The sequence below is a fragment of the Morone saxatilis genome, unplaced genomic scaffold (assembly GCF_004916995.1).
Source record: "Morone saxatilis isolate NCDOM2014 unplaced genomic scaffold, NCSU_SB_2.0 Contig3, whole genome shotgun sequence".
Taxonomy (NCBI): domain Eukaryota; kingdom Metazoa; phylum Chordata; class Actinopteri; family Moronidae; genus Morone; species Morone saxatilis.
Window position 1 is genome coordinate 20,637,710 of NW_023339873.1, and position 16,884 is coordinate 20,654,593.

The 16,884-nt window shown below is 40.3% G+C and overlaps 2 protein-coding genes across 5 annotated transcripts in view; one reads left to right on the forward strand and one right to left on the reverse strand.

The window, feature by feature from the left end:
• Positions 1–1,897: 1,897 nt before the first annotated feature.
• LOC118337326 (interferon-inducible GTPase 5-like) lies at positions 1,898–3,675 on the forward strand. The gene is made up of 2 exons (XM_035674296.1): positions 1,898–2,453; positions 3,038–3,675. Exons 1-2 carry the CDS (start codon positions 1,904–1,906, stop codon positions 3,673–3,675), a joined length of 1,188 nt encoding a protein of 395 aa, XP_035530189.1. The 5' UTR covers positions 1,898–1,903.
• A 1,202-nt stretch (positions 3,676–4,877) lies between these two features.
• Positions 4,878–16,884, reverse strand: part of daam2 (dishevelled associated activator of morphogenesis 2) — a 95,243-nt gene continuing 83,236 nt past the window's right edge. For all 4 annotated transcript variants that reach the window (XM_035674293.1, XM_035674292.1, XM_035674295.1 and 1 more), the window contains 6 exons: positions 16,350–16,518; positions 15,380–15,487; positions 15,103–15,163; positions 14,557–14,688; positions 9,837–10,007; positions 4,878–9,636 (listed from right to left, as the gene is read on the reverse strand). In XM_035674293.1, the coding sequence (XP_035530186.1) occupies positions 9,424–9,636; positions 9,837–10,007; positions 14,557–14,688; positions 15,103–15,163; positions 15,380–15,487; positions 16,350–16,518 (854 nt within the window). In that variant the 3' untranslated portion in view covers positions 4,878–9,423. The remainder of the gene's footprint in view (positions 9,637–9,836; positions 10,008–14,556; positions 14,689–15,102; positions 15,164–15,379; positions 15,488–16,349; positions 16,519–16,884) is intronic.

Sequence of the window (16,884 nt, forward strand, 5' to 3'; positions counted from 1 at the left end):
AAAACAAAAATAAAATTATAGAAACGGGGAAAAAAGGATTTCCATTCTTATACAAGTCTCAAACAATCCATCATACACAGACGACAGTTTAATTATTCATATTTTTAATATAACATTTTGTTGTAATGCTGTGTGTACATACAAAATATAGCAAACTAAGTAAGGCAAATAAATAGAGGTACAATTTACAGGAAAATGGAACATTCCTCAATGTTTTGATCTTTTTTATCTTCTCTCAAACATCAAGAATTGTGTACAAAATTCTTTGTTCCCCATCACAGTCTGATGTTTTAAAGGAAGGCATTCACAACTGCTGGATAGTAGTCAACTACACCCCCAAAGTAGTAAATTAATAGTGGGAGATATCTCATATGTTTCATCCAATAACAATGATAAATTCTAGTTGAAAAGATCTTAAATACCACCAGTAAAGGGTTAAGTAATGTAGGTGGGACTAACCTGACGCTAGGTGAAATAGCAGTCCTGGCTCTAAGAGGCTGTATAGAAATGAGCTGTGATCTGATTGGACTAAACCCCCAGCAGGCTGCCTGTCTGAGCTGGAGATAGCTTGAAAAGTGGATGAGATCAGTCGACAGTAGCAGGAGGCGGTGACAAAAAGCTGCAGTAAACCTGGACCATTAAAAAACTATACAGGAAGTCACAGAGCTATTTACATCCTGTTATATCAATCCGTAGGCTACCTGTAGTTTTTAGACCACATTCGGATTGAATAAACGTTATTCTTATCATTATCAACCACACAAGATATATTTATTAACAGATTTATTGCACACCATGAGACAAACAACACACAACACACAATGTAGTGTTAAATATCACAATCACATGGAAAATTTTTATTTTCTACAAAACTTGGTGTTTGTAGTGAAAAAACTAAGAGCCAAATTAGCTTTTCAACTGCAGTGGCTGGCTCTAAACAGAGCGGCTGCCTCGATCTCATGAGATGTCATACTAGATCCTCTGTTACTCACTGCAGGGCATTGTCATTGGCCAGTTGATGAAAGTACAAACTGGATAAACTGGACTTACTTCTTTATCGCTTTGATAATGAGCTGAATAGACACAGAATGTGCAGTAGCTGAATCAACACTTATTGTAAGTCACAGGTGGGAATCATACATTCTCTGCTCCGGTCTCATCTGTTTCAAGCTCAGGAAAGGTTCTGTGCAAGTAACTTCTGATATTTACTGTATAATAAACAGCCCACTCTGAACATGAAAGAGAGAGCTGAGGTCACTTTTCTCTCCTGCGTTTACCACGACTGTTTCCAACAGCTTTTGTCTGTACCTTAGAAATTGAATGGCACATTGTAAGTACAGAAAAAAACATTTTGCAAACACAGTGAGTATACAAGGGAGGCAATGTGAGAGAGAGCAAATGAATGAATCTGACTAAGAGAGATTATTACATTTACAGAGAATACATTTTTGATGGCTCAAATAAAAAGTTTCTTTGTGGGATTGTAACAAATCTAATTTATTTACTACTAGAAGTCCAATTCTATAATAATCAAGGTATATACATTCTCAAAAATGTGATCTCAAGTTTTTATTTTCCATGCTAGGTTGTAATGTGTCCTGGCATTGAGCATTGTTATGTATGTGTATTATATTAGATCTAGTTGACCTTCTTCGTTTTACTCCAGTTTTCAGGGATCACAATGAATAATCCATTTGATTGTAAATTCACTGAAGAACGTGTCACTGGATGTCATTGGATGTGTCACTGTATTACCACATAGTGCATTTGCATTCTGTCATAGGGTTAGGGTTAGGTTTATGTACAAGGTGTTACATCACTGTAGGATTACATTTTCTATTATTCTCCAAAAGACAATGGTGACTTTTTAACTTCTTATTTCCTCCAGTTTTCAAGGATCACCATGGACAATCCACTGCATTCTGAATTCACTGAAGGAATTAAAGAAGCTCTACAAAACAATAATCAAGCTTTAGCTGCTGCAAAGATCCAGGAGTATTTGGATCAGCAGAATAACACCCCACTGAATATTGCCATCACAGGAGAGACAGGCTCTGGTAAATCCACCTTTGTCAATGCCTTTAGAGGCATAGACAACAGTGATGAGAAATGCGCCCGTACTGATGAAAACACCCTAGAGGTCATATCATACCCCCATCCAAACTACCCCAATGTTACTCTGTGGGATCTTCCTGGTGTTGGTACCACCAAGTTTCCAGCTGACAAGTACCTGGAGCTTGTTGGATTTGAGAAGTTCGACTTCTTCATCATCATCTCAGACACTCGCTTCAGAGAGAATGATGTGAAACTCGCTCAGGAGATTCAGAAGATGGGGAAAAAGTTCTACTTTGTTCGCTCAAAGATTGACAACGATTTACGAGCTGAGGAAAGAAGTCAGAGGGAGTTTGATGAGAAAAAGATGATCGCACAAATCAGGGAAAACTGCATTCAAGGTACGTTTTTATGGAATTTTTAATAATTGTAGAATTTATAACTGGATTTTCATTATTAAACTAAACTTGCAAGCTTCCTTGTCACAGTTCAATCCAACGGTCTTTGCAACAATAAGATAACATGCACCTCTGACTTTCACAACAAAAGCAGCAAAGTTATTCCATGGTTTCAATGTAAACTCGTCCACGTCAGGTGACGGAGTATAAAGAGTCCACATTTGCAGGTGGTGGGGGGGATGGATGGCTCAAACTAATTCTGGACTGACTTTATGTTACATAGGTTATGTAAATTGTCACACCTAACAAAGTAGTTTTGTTCCCTAAAAGTCATTCAAGTAGTTCCATTGCCTAAACCAAACTGTGACACAGAGTTCACAATTCTAACTATGTGCTCAATAGGCTTTCTGCAGCTCGTACGTACACTAAAGGGTACCCTGTGCATATGTATGAAATGCTGAGGGGACGTGATGAAGCCAAACCTGAGATGAGAACAGATTGGGTATTCAGGTGATTTCAATATTTAAATTATTTCACCAGTTTCAAAAAAAGTAATCTTCGTACCATTTATTCCTTTTGTGCCGCAGGTCTTCAGCAACAGGGTGTTGAGTCTCCTAAAGTCTTCCTGGTGTCCAGCTTTAAGCTCCAACTGCATGACTTTCCCCTGTTACACAAGACCCTAGAGAGAGAACTTCCTGCACATAAGAGGAATGCTCTGCTGTTGGCCATGCACGACATTAACCTGGAGATCATCAACAAGAAGAAAGAGGCTTTCCAGGCCGAAATAAAATACCTTGCTACTCTATCAGCAGCTGTAGCAGCTGTACCAGTTACTGGGCTTTCTGTTGCTGTTGATGTAGCTTTGCTGGTTGGAGTTGTCACAAAATACGTAGTTGGGTTTGGTCTTTATAGCTCGTCACTGAAGAGTCTAGCTGGTAGCACAGGTGTGCCATTGAAGGATCTGACAGCTGCCATCCATTTACCACTGGCTGTCACAAAAATAACCCCATTTCTTATCCTGAAGCTGCTTTCTCAATGTGTAAGCACAGCTGCATCAACGGCAGCAGAGGAAGAGTCCAGATACATTCCAATAATTGGAATCCCAGCAGCAATGGGCCTCTCTTTTATCACAACCTACAGAGCTCTCAGTACTTTCCTCAACATGCTTGCTGAGGATGCAGACAGGGTGTTCACAAAGGCTCTGGGTTTAAACACCTCAGTGTGACATTGTAAAGTGAATGGCAATGACATTTAATGCACATTTAAAACTGCAGTGTACAAAAGAGCTTTTGAATTATGTTTGTGAGTAGAGTACGTTGTCATTTTAATAAATACTGCAGACAAATAATAGTTCTGTATTGTAGCTTTACTTTTTAGGAAACATGCATGATATATTTTGCCATATATATTTGATATGACCTCTATATAAACACTTTTCATTGTTTCATTGATTTCAAGGCTGATCAGGTGGCAGGCATTAGGAATAACTATAATGAAATAACCAATCTTCTTGCTGATGGTTTTGATTGTTTATGTAGATTTATGTAGAGAGATCACTGTTAAATTTTAACAGTCTCACAACAGCAAAAAGCTGATTTAGTGTTGAGCAGTGGGTAATTTCTTATATATTAAAAGCAGCTTAAAACATGCTTTGAGTGACCTTTGTGATACATTTTGATTTTTAGTTGTTGCTGCATATCTCAGTACTTTGTGAAGATCTTGCTCTCTAAATCATCATGTTAAAATTAAAACCTTTGAGTCTTCAGATAAAACTCTGCATTAGAATGAGCTGATATTGGCTGTTTTGTTGTGAAACACATTGTGTGTTTTATGATTTATGATGATGTTGTATAGTTTGTGTATTCATAATAAACATGTAGTAATCAAACAGTATGAGCCTCTGTACCATTAATGTTTATCTACACAGTGAATGACAGAATATTAGAAACTCCACTGCTGTTCTGTTTGATTCTAAAAGTTGTTCACCAGCACTGATGTTGTTGTGTTGACACCTGTACATGATTGTGATGAGTGTTCACTGCCCCCCAGTGGTCACAGTGAGAACTACACCACATGTCATTCTAAAGAAATAACCGATATAATTATTATGTTATCATAATTAATCTTATCAGCACGGTAATAACTGTTGTTATTAATAACATTTATACTAAAGTCGACAGTATTCACGAACTCTGGAGTTCCTTCTGCTATTGATAATGAATATTTTTTGCTATTGAAATTTTTTTAATGAAGCTATTTAGTTTAGCGTCTATAAAATATCATAATAATATAACATATACATATAATATATATTTATATATAAGCAACATTTTCTTGCTAAATCATTATTTCTATGAATCAATATTTGCTATTAATCAATGAATTCACTAATAGTGTTCCACCTAATAGTGAGAAGACAATAAACAATCAGCTGGAAGGGACAAAAGTTTATTGTAACCCTACAAAAGACACAGGGTGAGAAAAAAATACAAAACAAAAATAAAATTATAGAAATGGGAAAAAAAGGATTTTCATTCTTATACAAGTCTCAAACTATCCATCATACACGGACCACAGTTTAATTATTCATATTCATATTTTTAATATAACATTTTGTTGTAATGCTGTGTGTACATACAAAATATAGCAAACTAAATAAGGCAAATAAATAGAGGTACAATTTACAGGAAAATGGAACATTCCTCAATGTTTTGATCTTTTTTAACTTCTCTCAAACATCAAGAATGGTGTACAAAATGCTTCTTTTTTTCCAACTGTACATCTTTCGGTGGAGGATACTTTTTTTTCCAACCATAAAAATACTGACCCCTCTCAATTATACAAGCTCTAAAACTGCAACTTTTCTCAGGCAGTACAAACTGTTGTGTAACAGGTGTGTTCTATATTGCAAGCAATTTTCTATTAAAGGTTAAAGTCAACACGTCACACTTTGTGCACCCTTCCTTAGGCATGCGGGTCGACACCAAGTGCGTGATTTGACAGAAATGTGGTGGTGTCAGAACCTTTACACACCAAGGTGACACAGACAGGTGAGGATTTAAGACTCAGTACACTCCTGTTCCGTACGAGTGTCCCCACAAATCCCTGCCATCCAACACACTGACTGATATTGTGTTTCCAGCGGCCCAGCCAGAGTCCCCAACCACACTTGGCCTTTTTCTCTCTTTCTTCTTCACACCATGTTTTCTTTGTTCATTTTTTTTTTTTTTTTCATTTTTGAGACCACTCTTTTGTTGCACCATTCTCATGTCTGGAGGGATAGAAGCCCTCAAAATGGTGCTGCTAATGGAAATGTCCCATAATAAAAGTGCATTGAACAAGCTACTAATTTCATTCCTCTGATTTCCATCTGTACACTCCAAAATCAGCCAGTCAATGGCCAAATAAACATCCAAACATGTAACAACATAAACATGTAATAATACTGACAATGTTGCAATACCCCTCAGTAAATAGTCTGCACTACAATACGGGTTAAAGCTCTGGATTAAGAGTTTAAAGGGTCTGCCAAAGTCTGATATACTAACTCTGATTAACTGGAAAGGAGCAGAGGTTAGGAAATAGAATAGCTCAAATATACATGAGATGCTGGTTAAAGAATAGGCAATCATATGTCATTTCCCCCTCAGGATTTATGGGACTTCTCTGATCTTTCAAAAGTGTCTGAAAGTTTGAATCTATTTGGTTTACCAGTTAATCTCTTGTGTGTGTGGGACATGGGAACGTAACGGTCCTCTCTGCACTCACATCATCTTTTCAACCACACATCAGCTTCTCTCTGCTTCAGTTGGAGGGAAAAGGAAAGGTTTCGGAAAAAAGGGAGCAGGATTTTCTCTGTACAGGTCATGGGTCAAACTTCTCTGACAACATGACATCCACAATGACGTACACCTGTTGGACTTGACCTCTGTGCCTATATAGCAAATGTCACATCAACACTTTGGAGAACTGATTTTACCAGCTTGTGACGTCAGGTGTAACACAAAATGCACTCTCAAGCCAAAAGATGGCGCCAATTGATCTAATTCCAACTGTCAGCTGCATTTCACCAGCAAACACTGGAAAGCCACAAGCTCTGAAACATAATAACAGGAATGGTCCATGTGTGAAAACAAGATCAGAGGCACTTCAATATGTTTAAGAACGGAAAAGCTGCAGAATGGATGAACAAAGACTAACGGGGAGAGCCATTGCTACTGCGGAGATCTTCCTGACATACAGCAGTGAGTGTTAGGTCTATCAGTGTGTTCAGGAACACAGTAAATTAAATAAAAACTGAATCAACATTGAAAATGTATTTTCTTCTCTTGTAAGACTGTTGTAAATACACCAAGTGCTTACAGAGTCAAGTGCAGTGAGAAAATTCCTGTAATTTAATGTGAAGAAAGAAGAAATGAACTGCAATGAGTCCTTGGTGTTACTATGAGAACAACCACTTCACTCTTATCCCTTACAATCTGAACCAGGGGCTGTTGTGCTAATCCTTTGGCAAATCTGTCATACTCAACCAACCAATCTACACAGCATATATTCCAAGCTGTGGAGAAAAAGCCTCAGATGCTGTCCCTCTTGTAATTCTGGATTATTAGAAAACAGGAAGCATGAATGGGCTAACAGAGGAGATTAAGCACAGGATGTGCCAATTTTTCAATTTGCTCTGAAGTCCAATCTTCCCACAGTACGTCTGACACCTCACAGATACCAGGATCTTTCATATGAACTTCATGTGTGTTTCCCTCTACCTGTTTACATGAAGACGGATGTTCAAATGTGACCGGGAGCGGCTCATTCCACAGCTGAGCCCTCAGTCCAGCATTAAAGCCCCTCTCCCTGGGTACACTTCCTATAGCAAACTACTGTATGTCCATCTTCAAGAAGATGTTGTACCGAGGCGAGCCCATACGTTGCAGCTTTTGTCATGCCTGCTAAGGTTTTAGAAATGCATATATATACACATTTAAAAAACATACACTGAAAATTTCAAAAAGGAGACCTAGGTTGGCATCAGTGTGTGAGTCTGACTCTTGTTTGGCAACAGGTTGCCCATAGTAACGGGGTCTAGCCTTATGTAAACAAACGCGTGAGAGAAGATGGAAGGAAACTGTTTTCTGTGAGTCTCTCTGAGGATTTTGTCTTCCTGTTAGAGTCCATGTACACCATTAAAGAACCCTAGCTAACTAACTGATCAAGCTGATCAAGCCACTAGAAGAAGTTGTGAACCCTTTAAGTGCTTTGTTGTACCCTGACTTTACAATAACAGACTCAGCACATGGTGTGGTCTGAGATTACAACATCAACTGAAATAAAAACTCACAGAAATGCCTGAATCTTGGTAACAGAGTAATAAGCCCTAGTTTAACTTGAGAATCTTAACTGTACTGACTGCTCTGTCCAGAGACCGCATTGTTTTAGCACCAGTGGAACAGATCCTACAGACACTATGGATGAGAGTAATTAAAGGCCCTATCAGAACTGCTGTACAGCATCCTTTTGGCCACTTCTGCGAGTCCCTGTGCTCAGCATTTTAGTTGCAGCAGATGGAGTGGACATGACATTCAGATGTGAACCATGAACACTGGCAGTTGAGCAGGAAGATGACTGTAAACTAACCACAGATTGTGCCTTTAGGTTTAAATTCATATATGGCATTCCTTCATTATCTTTGTTACAGATAAAGGTCATTAAAGTACAGAGAGGACACTGTAGATCGGCTAGTGGAAACCTATGAGTCTAAAGTTTGTCAGAAAAGCTACAGTGCAAACGAGACATACAAGTGTGAGAAAAGGACGAGCAGTCTTATTTACATAGCGCAAAATGTATAGAAATTCACTTCAACAGCAATGTGAACTTGCAACACCAACAAATAATGCATTGCGTGTACAAAACCCCCAAATGCCATGAAAACATAAAAAAACCTCTACATCTTTGCAATTAGCTTGTCTGCATCTAAATATAAATATATATCAACGCCTAATTGCAGTATTGTTTTGTATTAATACATTTACATTGTTTTCTCTTTGCTTTGGCACTGATTAATGCCAGAACAATGCTGAAAGAGTGTAGGTGAGGCTTGACCCTTGTGGCACAGTCGACATTTTGTCAGGTGGATCAAGCTGAGAAGCTGTTTGTTTCCTTGAGAAGAGTTGTGTCTGAAAGCGCAGCACGGGATCTACTCCCAGGGAATGCTGGGTGCTGGAGGAGGACATTGGGATGAATCTTCCGTTGCGTATCCGTCCTCTCTCTTTCAGAAGCCTATAAAGCATTCTGGGATTTGCTGACTGCACGCTCTTCTTTGCAGCAGGGCAAGTTCATGAACATCGACCTGTTCTGTGGCTGACAAATGTTTCTTTCCCGCGGAAAAACTTGAAGCAACCATGACTGTAGAGATTATGGCTTAGTTCCCCCTGCACACCTTCTTTTTCCAATCTTTTCCATTGGCCTGGTGTCTATGTACAGTGTGACTGGCTGATCCCAATGTCCTGTGTGTTTTAGAGCCAGATAGCAAAAAGATAGTGCTGCTCCAGCACCAAGGAACTTAGTGGGGATCAGCGGAGGGGTTGTGAGGAGAAAAAGAGCAGTGAAAAACACGGGGTGATAGAGAGCTGGAAGCTTGAGCACAGTGTTAAAAGGGATATGGTCAAAAGATATGGGATAATGCGTCACAGTGGTCTGTCCGTCCATCCATCCATCCCAACTGCTCTTCGTCCAGCTCAGGAGATCGTCCAGGACAAACGGGTTGGAAATAGCTTTACAAGACCAATCAGAGGAGAGTGTTGCATCCTTCAAAACGGCGTGGCTGTCCATGTCGCTACATGTCCATTTCAGCCGTTATTTACATCCTCTCCAATGTCATTGGTCACCGTTCGAGGACCTGGACTAAAGGTGTTCAGAGATCTACACCACGGCAGAATTTAGGCATCTAGTCTCTATTTTTTTCCTTCCTTTTCCCAACCTAGTAGTTGACCTTGGTGACAGCTCGTTCACGGCCCCCACCCTCCACCAGCTGGTTGACGGAGCGCTTGCGGTTACGCTTGAATTTGTTCAGGTCCTTGTCAAAGACCTCACCGGAACGCAACGCCGACACCAGGTCGTCAAACTCCCCACCGACCTCGTCTGAGGCCCCGCTCTTCTTGGCCCGCCTTTCCCGCTCCCTCTGCTCCTTGAGCTGGAAAATGGAGGCAGGAAGTTAGCGGACAAAGACAGAAACAGAGGGGAGTACAAAGAACTCACCTGAGCACATGCTTTAAACACGTGATTTAAAATCTTAAATCTCAAATAAGTATTTGTATTCTTTCTTTGGCAACATAGGGTTAGGAGTTCTTTCCACCAAACATTGCTGGTTTACTCTCTAGATGTGAATCTCACCATGGCCTCCATTCGTGCCCTCCTCTCCTCCTCGTCTTTACGTCGCTGCATGTTCTCCAGGTCTTGCCGTGCTTCGCTGAACGACTGCAAGAAGGTGTCGAATATCCCGAAGAACTCATCGGGTTGCATCCTCCCTTCTTCCTCCCCAAAGTGCTTCAGAGATTTGGTAAACTGCACATAGATAACATGTATATCAGTTTTACCTTTTTGGTAGGAAGTGGCTAAAAAGCTGGCCTGTTTACAGGTTTTAGTAGATAAACATGGACATAGCTAATACATATACATACACCATAACCAAATGCATACTGTATTCTCTGATGGTCCAGATTTCGCACTTTCTTCTTGTAGTGAAAGGCACACGTGAGCCTGCATATGCATGCCTTTGCTCAAATTCATCTGCCGGTGTGCGTGCTTAATGTTTTCAAAAACGGCAGGAACACACATAAAGACACACAAGGCAGGAGAATGACTGCACAGTTTGACCACCGTATGTCCACTCTGTTCGGTCCAAGCTGTCCAGTGCTCTGTGCCAGGACGATGCCTGCAGCCAAACCTACTCTACATTCCTACACACACAGCTTTGTACTGCAGTAAACAGCAAGTAAACACGGTAAGCAAGTAAACTTAAACATAATGTGAACACAATATTATTGCTATGTAGAGGTCGGAATCAGTTGTTGCTAAAGACCATATCGACTTAACAGGACATCAAGACAGTGTCATTATTTGTGGCTGCAAAAGTCTGCCAAAACTAAAATACTGATTTTTAACTTGCAACTGCACTTAGTATCTCTAAAAGAAGCTGCAAGAGAGAAGAAGAAGATTCTTAGTCTCTCTCTTTCTCTCTCTCTCTCTCCTTGTTTGTCCAAGTTTACTTTGGTTTTGATTTCACATATGTAAAAATAATCCCTAATACAGGCACAGTTGAACTTTTAGTGGATTTTAGCGAATCCTCCAGTTGTTGATTGTGATAACATATAATATATATTCACAAGTAAATAACTGGGCCTATGACTTTAACCCTGCAGCCGAAAATCATCTTCCATCTCAAAACAAACAGTGTTCCAGTTGGAGAGCAGCAGTCTCTATTGTACTGTACTCTGTTCTATTCTTATCGTATGTTGGAGTAAAGTGACAGAAAACATATCATCCTAGTTTATACTGTATGTGGTTGTGCTGTTGTGATATGAAGGAGTTGGGGCTCGCTCTTTTCTGAGGATACAAAATCATCCTAGTCATTATGGGCTGGTCACCATGACAACCACCACCATCATCCCTCACCCCCCCCTGTAATTATGTGTCTGGTCAAATCTGTTTCCTCTCGTCCCCTCGGCTCTGTGTTAAATGAGTAAACACACACACACACCTACAAACACACACATACACACACACACAATTGGAGAATGTGAAGTTGCACAGATTTAGCTCATCTCACACAGACACACAAACACTGCTGTGCTCTGCGAGAGGCTAATTATCTTTTTGTCTTGATAGAGTATTTAATACGCCCCTGCTGTTTGTGTTGAATATTGCATTCATATTTGTTAACCGTGGATGCTGATTAAAAATATTGTCAGGCACTTTGATTTAAATATGTTTTTTACAGGCTCTTTCTGATTGGCTCTGGTTAACACATCATGGATTTGGTCTTGCTTGGCACCTTCTCCTCAACCACTGACTGCTCTGTGTGTTAGAACTTGCTATGCAAATGCACTCAAGGGAAACCTAATTAACTAGGCTACATATTTTTTACAAACAACATGAAGCACATCATTTTTTTTAATCTGGCACGAAGAATGTGTACGGGAAGACAGGGGCATCCTCAGAGAATCAATATGGTCTGAACACTGATACAGAGGAAATGAGCCAAGCTTGTCTTTCAATAGTCCCTCAGTTTGCGGCTAACACCCTGGAAGAGACCCCCCTCCCCCTCTCCATCATACCAGTCTCCCAGCTAGACTGTGCCAACTTATTTAGTGTAGGAAGAAAAAAAGCTGAGGGATGGTGAAATGGCTTAAGTATTATGGATTAGTGGCTGTGAGGTGGTAGGTCCAATGAAAGTGGGCAAGTGGGAAATAAGTTGGAAATTGGTGCTGCGCTAGAAATGAAAACAGGGACAAAACACTGTGTATGTGCAGAGAAACTGCAGTGGAGTCTCTGCAGAGCTTTGGTTAGAATGTACCTGTATAAAAGGATCAACATTTTCAGCTGTTACATGGCTTTGATCCATTCATTGCACAAAGCATGGAAACACAATTACCATTTGTTGGTCACATGGTTAGAGATACATGCTCTATTGGAATGAACATCCAACTATAGACTCACATATACTTTATTCTTCCACACACCATTTTCCAAAGCAAAACTGTTTAGGCTGTGAGGATGCAATGTTGGCTGGGGAGTTGGTTGTTCAGTTGGTCCACCACTTCAGATTGAAGAGTCTTAACAAGCACTGGAAAGGTTGCCATGAAGATTTGTACAGACATATAATTATAATGATTTGATGACCTTATGATCCTCAGACCTTTCCTCTAGCAGGTTGACATTTTTGATTCAGAGTGAAATATAATTAAAATTTTTGGATAGATTGCCATGAAATTCGGTACGGATACCATGTCCTAATGCCCTAATTTTTCTCATAGCGCTATCATCATTTGAATTTGTCCAATACTTTCCTTTATGACGAAATACCTGCAAAACTAATGACATTCCCCTCAGCCTCAGCTGTAATTTGTGTTCAGTTCATTTAGCAAATGCTGAACATGGTAAACATCAACATGTTAGCATCTAGCTGAAAGATCAACATGCTTGTGACAGGTGATCCATCATTAATATGTCTGTATCAATTTTGTCAAAAGGAAATTGCTACTAAATCAGTCTGCAATTATTTGTTGTTGATCCTGCAATGATAGCATAACTTGTACAATAATAAAAGCAGGCATAGCACGTGTTGTGAAGGATTAGCCAACTCAGGTATGGTTTAAGTCCCTACAGGTTCATTCTGATGCTGTACGGAAACTATAATGGCTGCCTGTAAGGTGGGAGAGGCATTAAACCACAAGACAAACAACAGTTCAGTCTGCTTTGGAAAATTTTTGGCAGCACTGTGAAGTAGACATAATTTAAAGCAAATGGCCTAAAATGTTCAAAGACACTGGTTTGGGTGTATGAATGATGAGAGTGCAACTTGAAAATCAATCTGATGAAGACAGATCAATACATAAGGGCTGTTTTTCATTATTCCAATCCTTCTACTAAAGGTCTTTTATTAGCCAAATTCACATTAATGCCTGAATCTGGAGTTTTTAGGCCACTGTACTCAATTCTGTCTTTAATCTTCATATTTTCCCTTCCAACAGCACATGTGGCAATGTAATATCTTGAAGCACTCCCTGGTCTGCTTTTTTCTGTTTGAAACTTTTTTTATTTTTGGATAGAGACTGAATCTTGTATTGTCTGCGAACATGTCGATGTGTGGGTGTGTGGATGTGTGGATGTGTTGTTAAGGATAAACCCAACCAATCTCTCTGGATAAGAGGAAAATCCCTTCTCTCCTCTGGAAACCTCTGTCCCAATAACCCACATGACCTTGGACAACTGTAATCCTTTGTAATGTATGTAGTAGTGTCTGGCGAGGGTGTGTGTGTCTCTTTCTCTCTCTCTTACACATACATTAGTTGCCATGGAGCTTTATGAGCCTCACTGGACCGCCTGCTATGTTTAGTCATCATCCTCTACCTTCTTGAGACACTGAGCGCACACCCACACGTCCATATTTGTATTCCACTGGAAACCTAATGGAGCGTCAGAGAGCCTTGACAAGCACTGAGTTAATGCGTCAGACTCCCCATTTACCAACCACACACACTCAGACACAGTCGTGTTAGGAAAAGTGTGTGTTTAGAGTCTGGGCCGGTGAACACAGGTTCTTTTGTTTTACAGGAGCAACCCGTGCCCTGCTCCTCCCGCTCTTTTCCCATGACGTACCAACTGGCCCGTTTTCCCTCCAGTTTTTTACCGACCTCCTCCTTGAACAAATAATTAAGTAGAGGGGAGGCTCTAAATGAAACCCACGGGCCCCTTCCTCCTTTCTTTCTCCCTGTCTCTCTCACAATCTGTTGATCCTGTTGAGCATTTAGCATCATTGTGTTATATTGGAAAAAGACAAGCTTCATAATAAAGTAGGATGTAATAACTGCGCTAATGTAAGCTTCCAATGTGTCAGCATCAGGATGCTAAATGTGCAACAGAGCACCGAATGTTCACATAAATCTTTTCAACGCTGTCTTACTTTGGGATTCCCTCAGTCCCACTGATGTCTTCAGCTTGCATACTTCCTACATCAATACATCAGCCAGCAGGGTTCAAAAGGCCATTTGTCCCGGTTGTACAAAGAAGGACGGATGGATTTAAAACACTGACTCAAAGAGGCAAACACAAAAGGGAGGACCGGGGGGAATACATGCTAATCTTTCAGTGCTGGGTTTCCCCCAGTTCTGCTGAAGTCATCACACTGGACTAAGAGGGATGCACTGGGGTTTCATGGTTTCACCCTTCAGTGTTTTGTCTCGCTCTTCCTCTCTCCTTTTCTGTCCGACATGAAGGTTTGGCAGCTAGCAAAGGATGCATTAAAGCCGGCCATGTGGACATATGAACTTACAGTATGATCTTCTCTCACACTCACACACACTGTTCACTATGTGGTTATGCACTTAGCTACCTTGTCCTTGGCTTCACTCAGCTGGTCCTCAAGTTCAGAGAAGCTGAAGCCAGCCACGGTGATGAAGTCACCGATCACAGCCACAAATTTATCCCCACGTTCCCTCGTCCTGCTCTGCTGGTAGTGCAGCTCCTGGAGGGCCCAAAACAGATGAGAGATGTTAAGTCATGAGATTCTCGTTTTCTTAATACACTTAAATAGAAAAAGGAAGAGAGGGACAGAGGAAGTAATCAGTGATGTTCCTTTAAGCCAAGGGAAGGAACATCTGATGATTTTAAAGTTCCTCACTTACCAAAACTTAAAAAAAACCCAGTAGATCTCTGTGAAGTGTAATATGTGTATGTGGCTTCAAGTGTGTGTGCACATAAGCCCATGTCACTGTGTGTGGCTGGAAATGTGACATTTAGCGTTTCCATGTCAGCGTGGAACATTACCAGCATTTAAACACCTCACCCTGCTGTCCATCTCTGCCCTGCTCAAAAACATAATTACAGACAGGAGAAGAACCAATGGGAGGGAACGTGACACAAAAGGAATACAACTCACCGCCTCTAGAGCCTTCAGTCCACTTTTGATACTGTGCACCTCTTTTTCCAACTCCGACAAACTAGTTAAAGAAAGAGAAAAAACTGCTGTTGCATAGGGTACTGGGCTACAATTTGTGTCCTAGTTTACATTTTTAATGACCTTTTAAAGTAAAAGACACCAAATAATAAAATCAAAATCACTTACTAACTATACAGTATTTTCTTTACCCTAGTAATAACTGTTGGCACAAAGATACATGGTATGATACAGGTATGGTGACATTTTGTGCACTCACTTGACTTTGGCAGCCTCTGGTACACTGCTGAGGTCCTGCTGGATGCTCAAGGTGTCAGGGTAGTTTTTCTCAAAGATCATGATCAGGTAGTGCAACATGGTGATATTCCTTAATCACAATTGAAGACAAAAGTTTTTTAACAACAGCAATCTAGGAACACTACTTCTTGTAGAGCTGCTAATTAAAGGATCATCTTGAACACCTCTCTTTAACCATTTGAATCCAGGCTGCTTTGCTCAGGTTGAACTCTATTATTAGTTATGCATATTCTATTAACTATATCTCTCTATATGTATTTTGATATTTAATATTTTGATATGTGGGTTTTTTATTTCCAAAAATAAAACACAGAACACAGGAACTGGATATGGCATATAAAGGACCACGTTGATGGAACATTTTTAGCCATGGCACTGTCAAAAAATTCCCTGGATTTTATTGCTCCCTTGTTTTATTTCCATTTGGGATCCATTTTCTCTGTTTTGACACGACTGTTCCCATCATGCTTTGGATGATACAAACATAAGAAGATGATGTAAAATTAATATTTAAATAAAAGCTTTGGTCTGCCTAGGGGACATTTGTTTGAATTTTGACATTTGGATGGAAAATCGGAACACTTAGGCCTGTCACGCTAACTACTGTACGTTTGTTGGACGATATATTGTCCCAGAAATAATTGTGGTAAACCATATTATCGACATTAAGACCATTTTATGCCACTGATACAATGATTATATTCAGACATTGGAATTGGAATGTGAAAATATATTCAAATATCCTAAATAAATAAAATGCTTAGGCGCTACACTCAAGTCTTACAATGGTAGTGAAAACCCTGCTGTTCATTCTGCTGGCTAATATATTGATGACATTCTTATGTACAACAACAAACAAGTCTGTAACGTATCTGTATGTATATTATCCAAATTAATTATTAATTTGATGTCCAAGGTCCCCCCTGGCCCACCTGTCTATGCTGGACTTGGTGTCAGCGATCTTGTTGAGACTGGAGACCTTGAAGCCGTAAGCGTTTCCTCTCTGGCCCTTGTTCATGAAGTTGCCAAAGGCCAGCACCACCTCCAGGATCTGAGTCATCCTCTTGCTCCGGACCACCTCCTTGGACGCAGTCAGGATGGCTGGAGGAAAATGGAGAGAGAGAGGCAGCTGGGGAGATCATATAGTTGGTGATTGATAGGTGTGCACTTTGCTTAGTGCATCACCTTTTATATTACATAATGAACTGGGCCTTTTTCCATACCCTTCCATTCTGTTTCTCTACTCAGTCCCCAAGGACACACATTCAAAGTCTCAACTGTACGTGGCCCAAGGGTTCTCATCCTTTCCTTTTCATTTTTAACATCCTTCATGATGATTGATCAATATTCCCCACAACAACTGGGCAGCTCAGTGGGGAAACCCATCAAGTCCTTCCATCCATCCATTAAACAGCAGGGGGAAGGGAATATTCCAAACACAACCCCATGCTGTCCCCCCCCCCCCCC

Bases quoted from the DNA above. Each gene is read 5' to 3' on its own strand.
- LOC118337326 (XM_035674296.1), top strand. From the start codon at position 1,904: ATGGACAATCCACTGCATTCTGAATTCACTGAAGGAATTAAAGAAGCT. The intron at 2,454-3,037 runs GTACGTTTTTAT...TTTGTGCCGCAG, and splicing joins CAGGGAAAACTGCATTCAAG to GTCTTCAGCAACAGGGTGTT.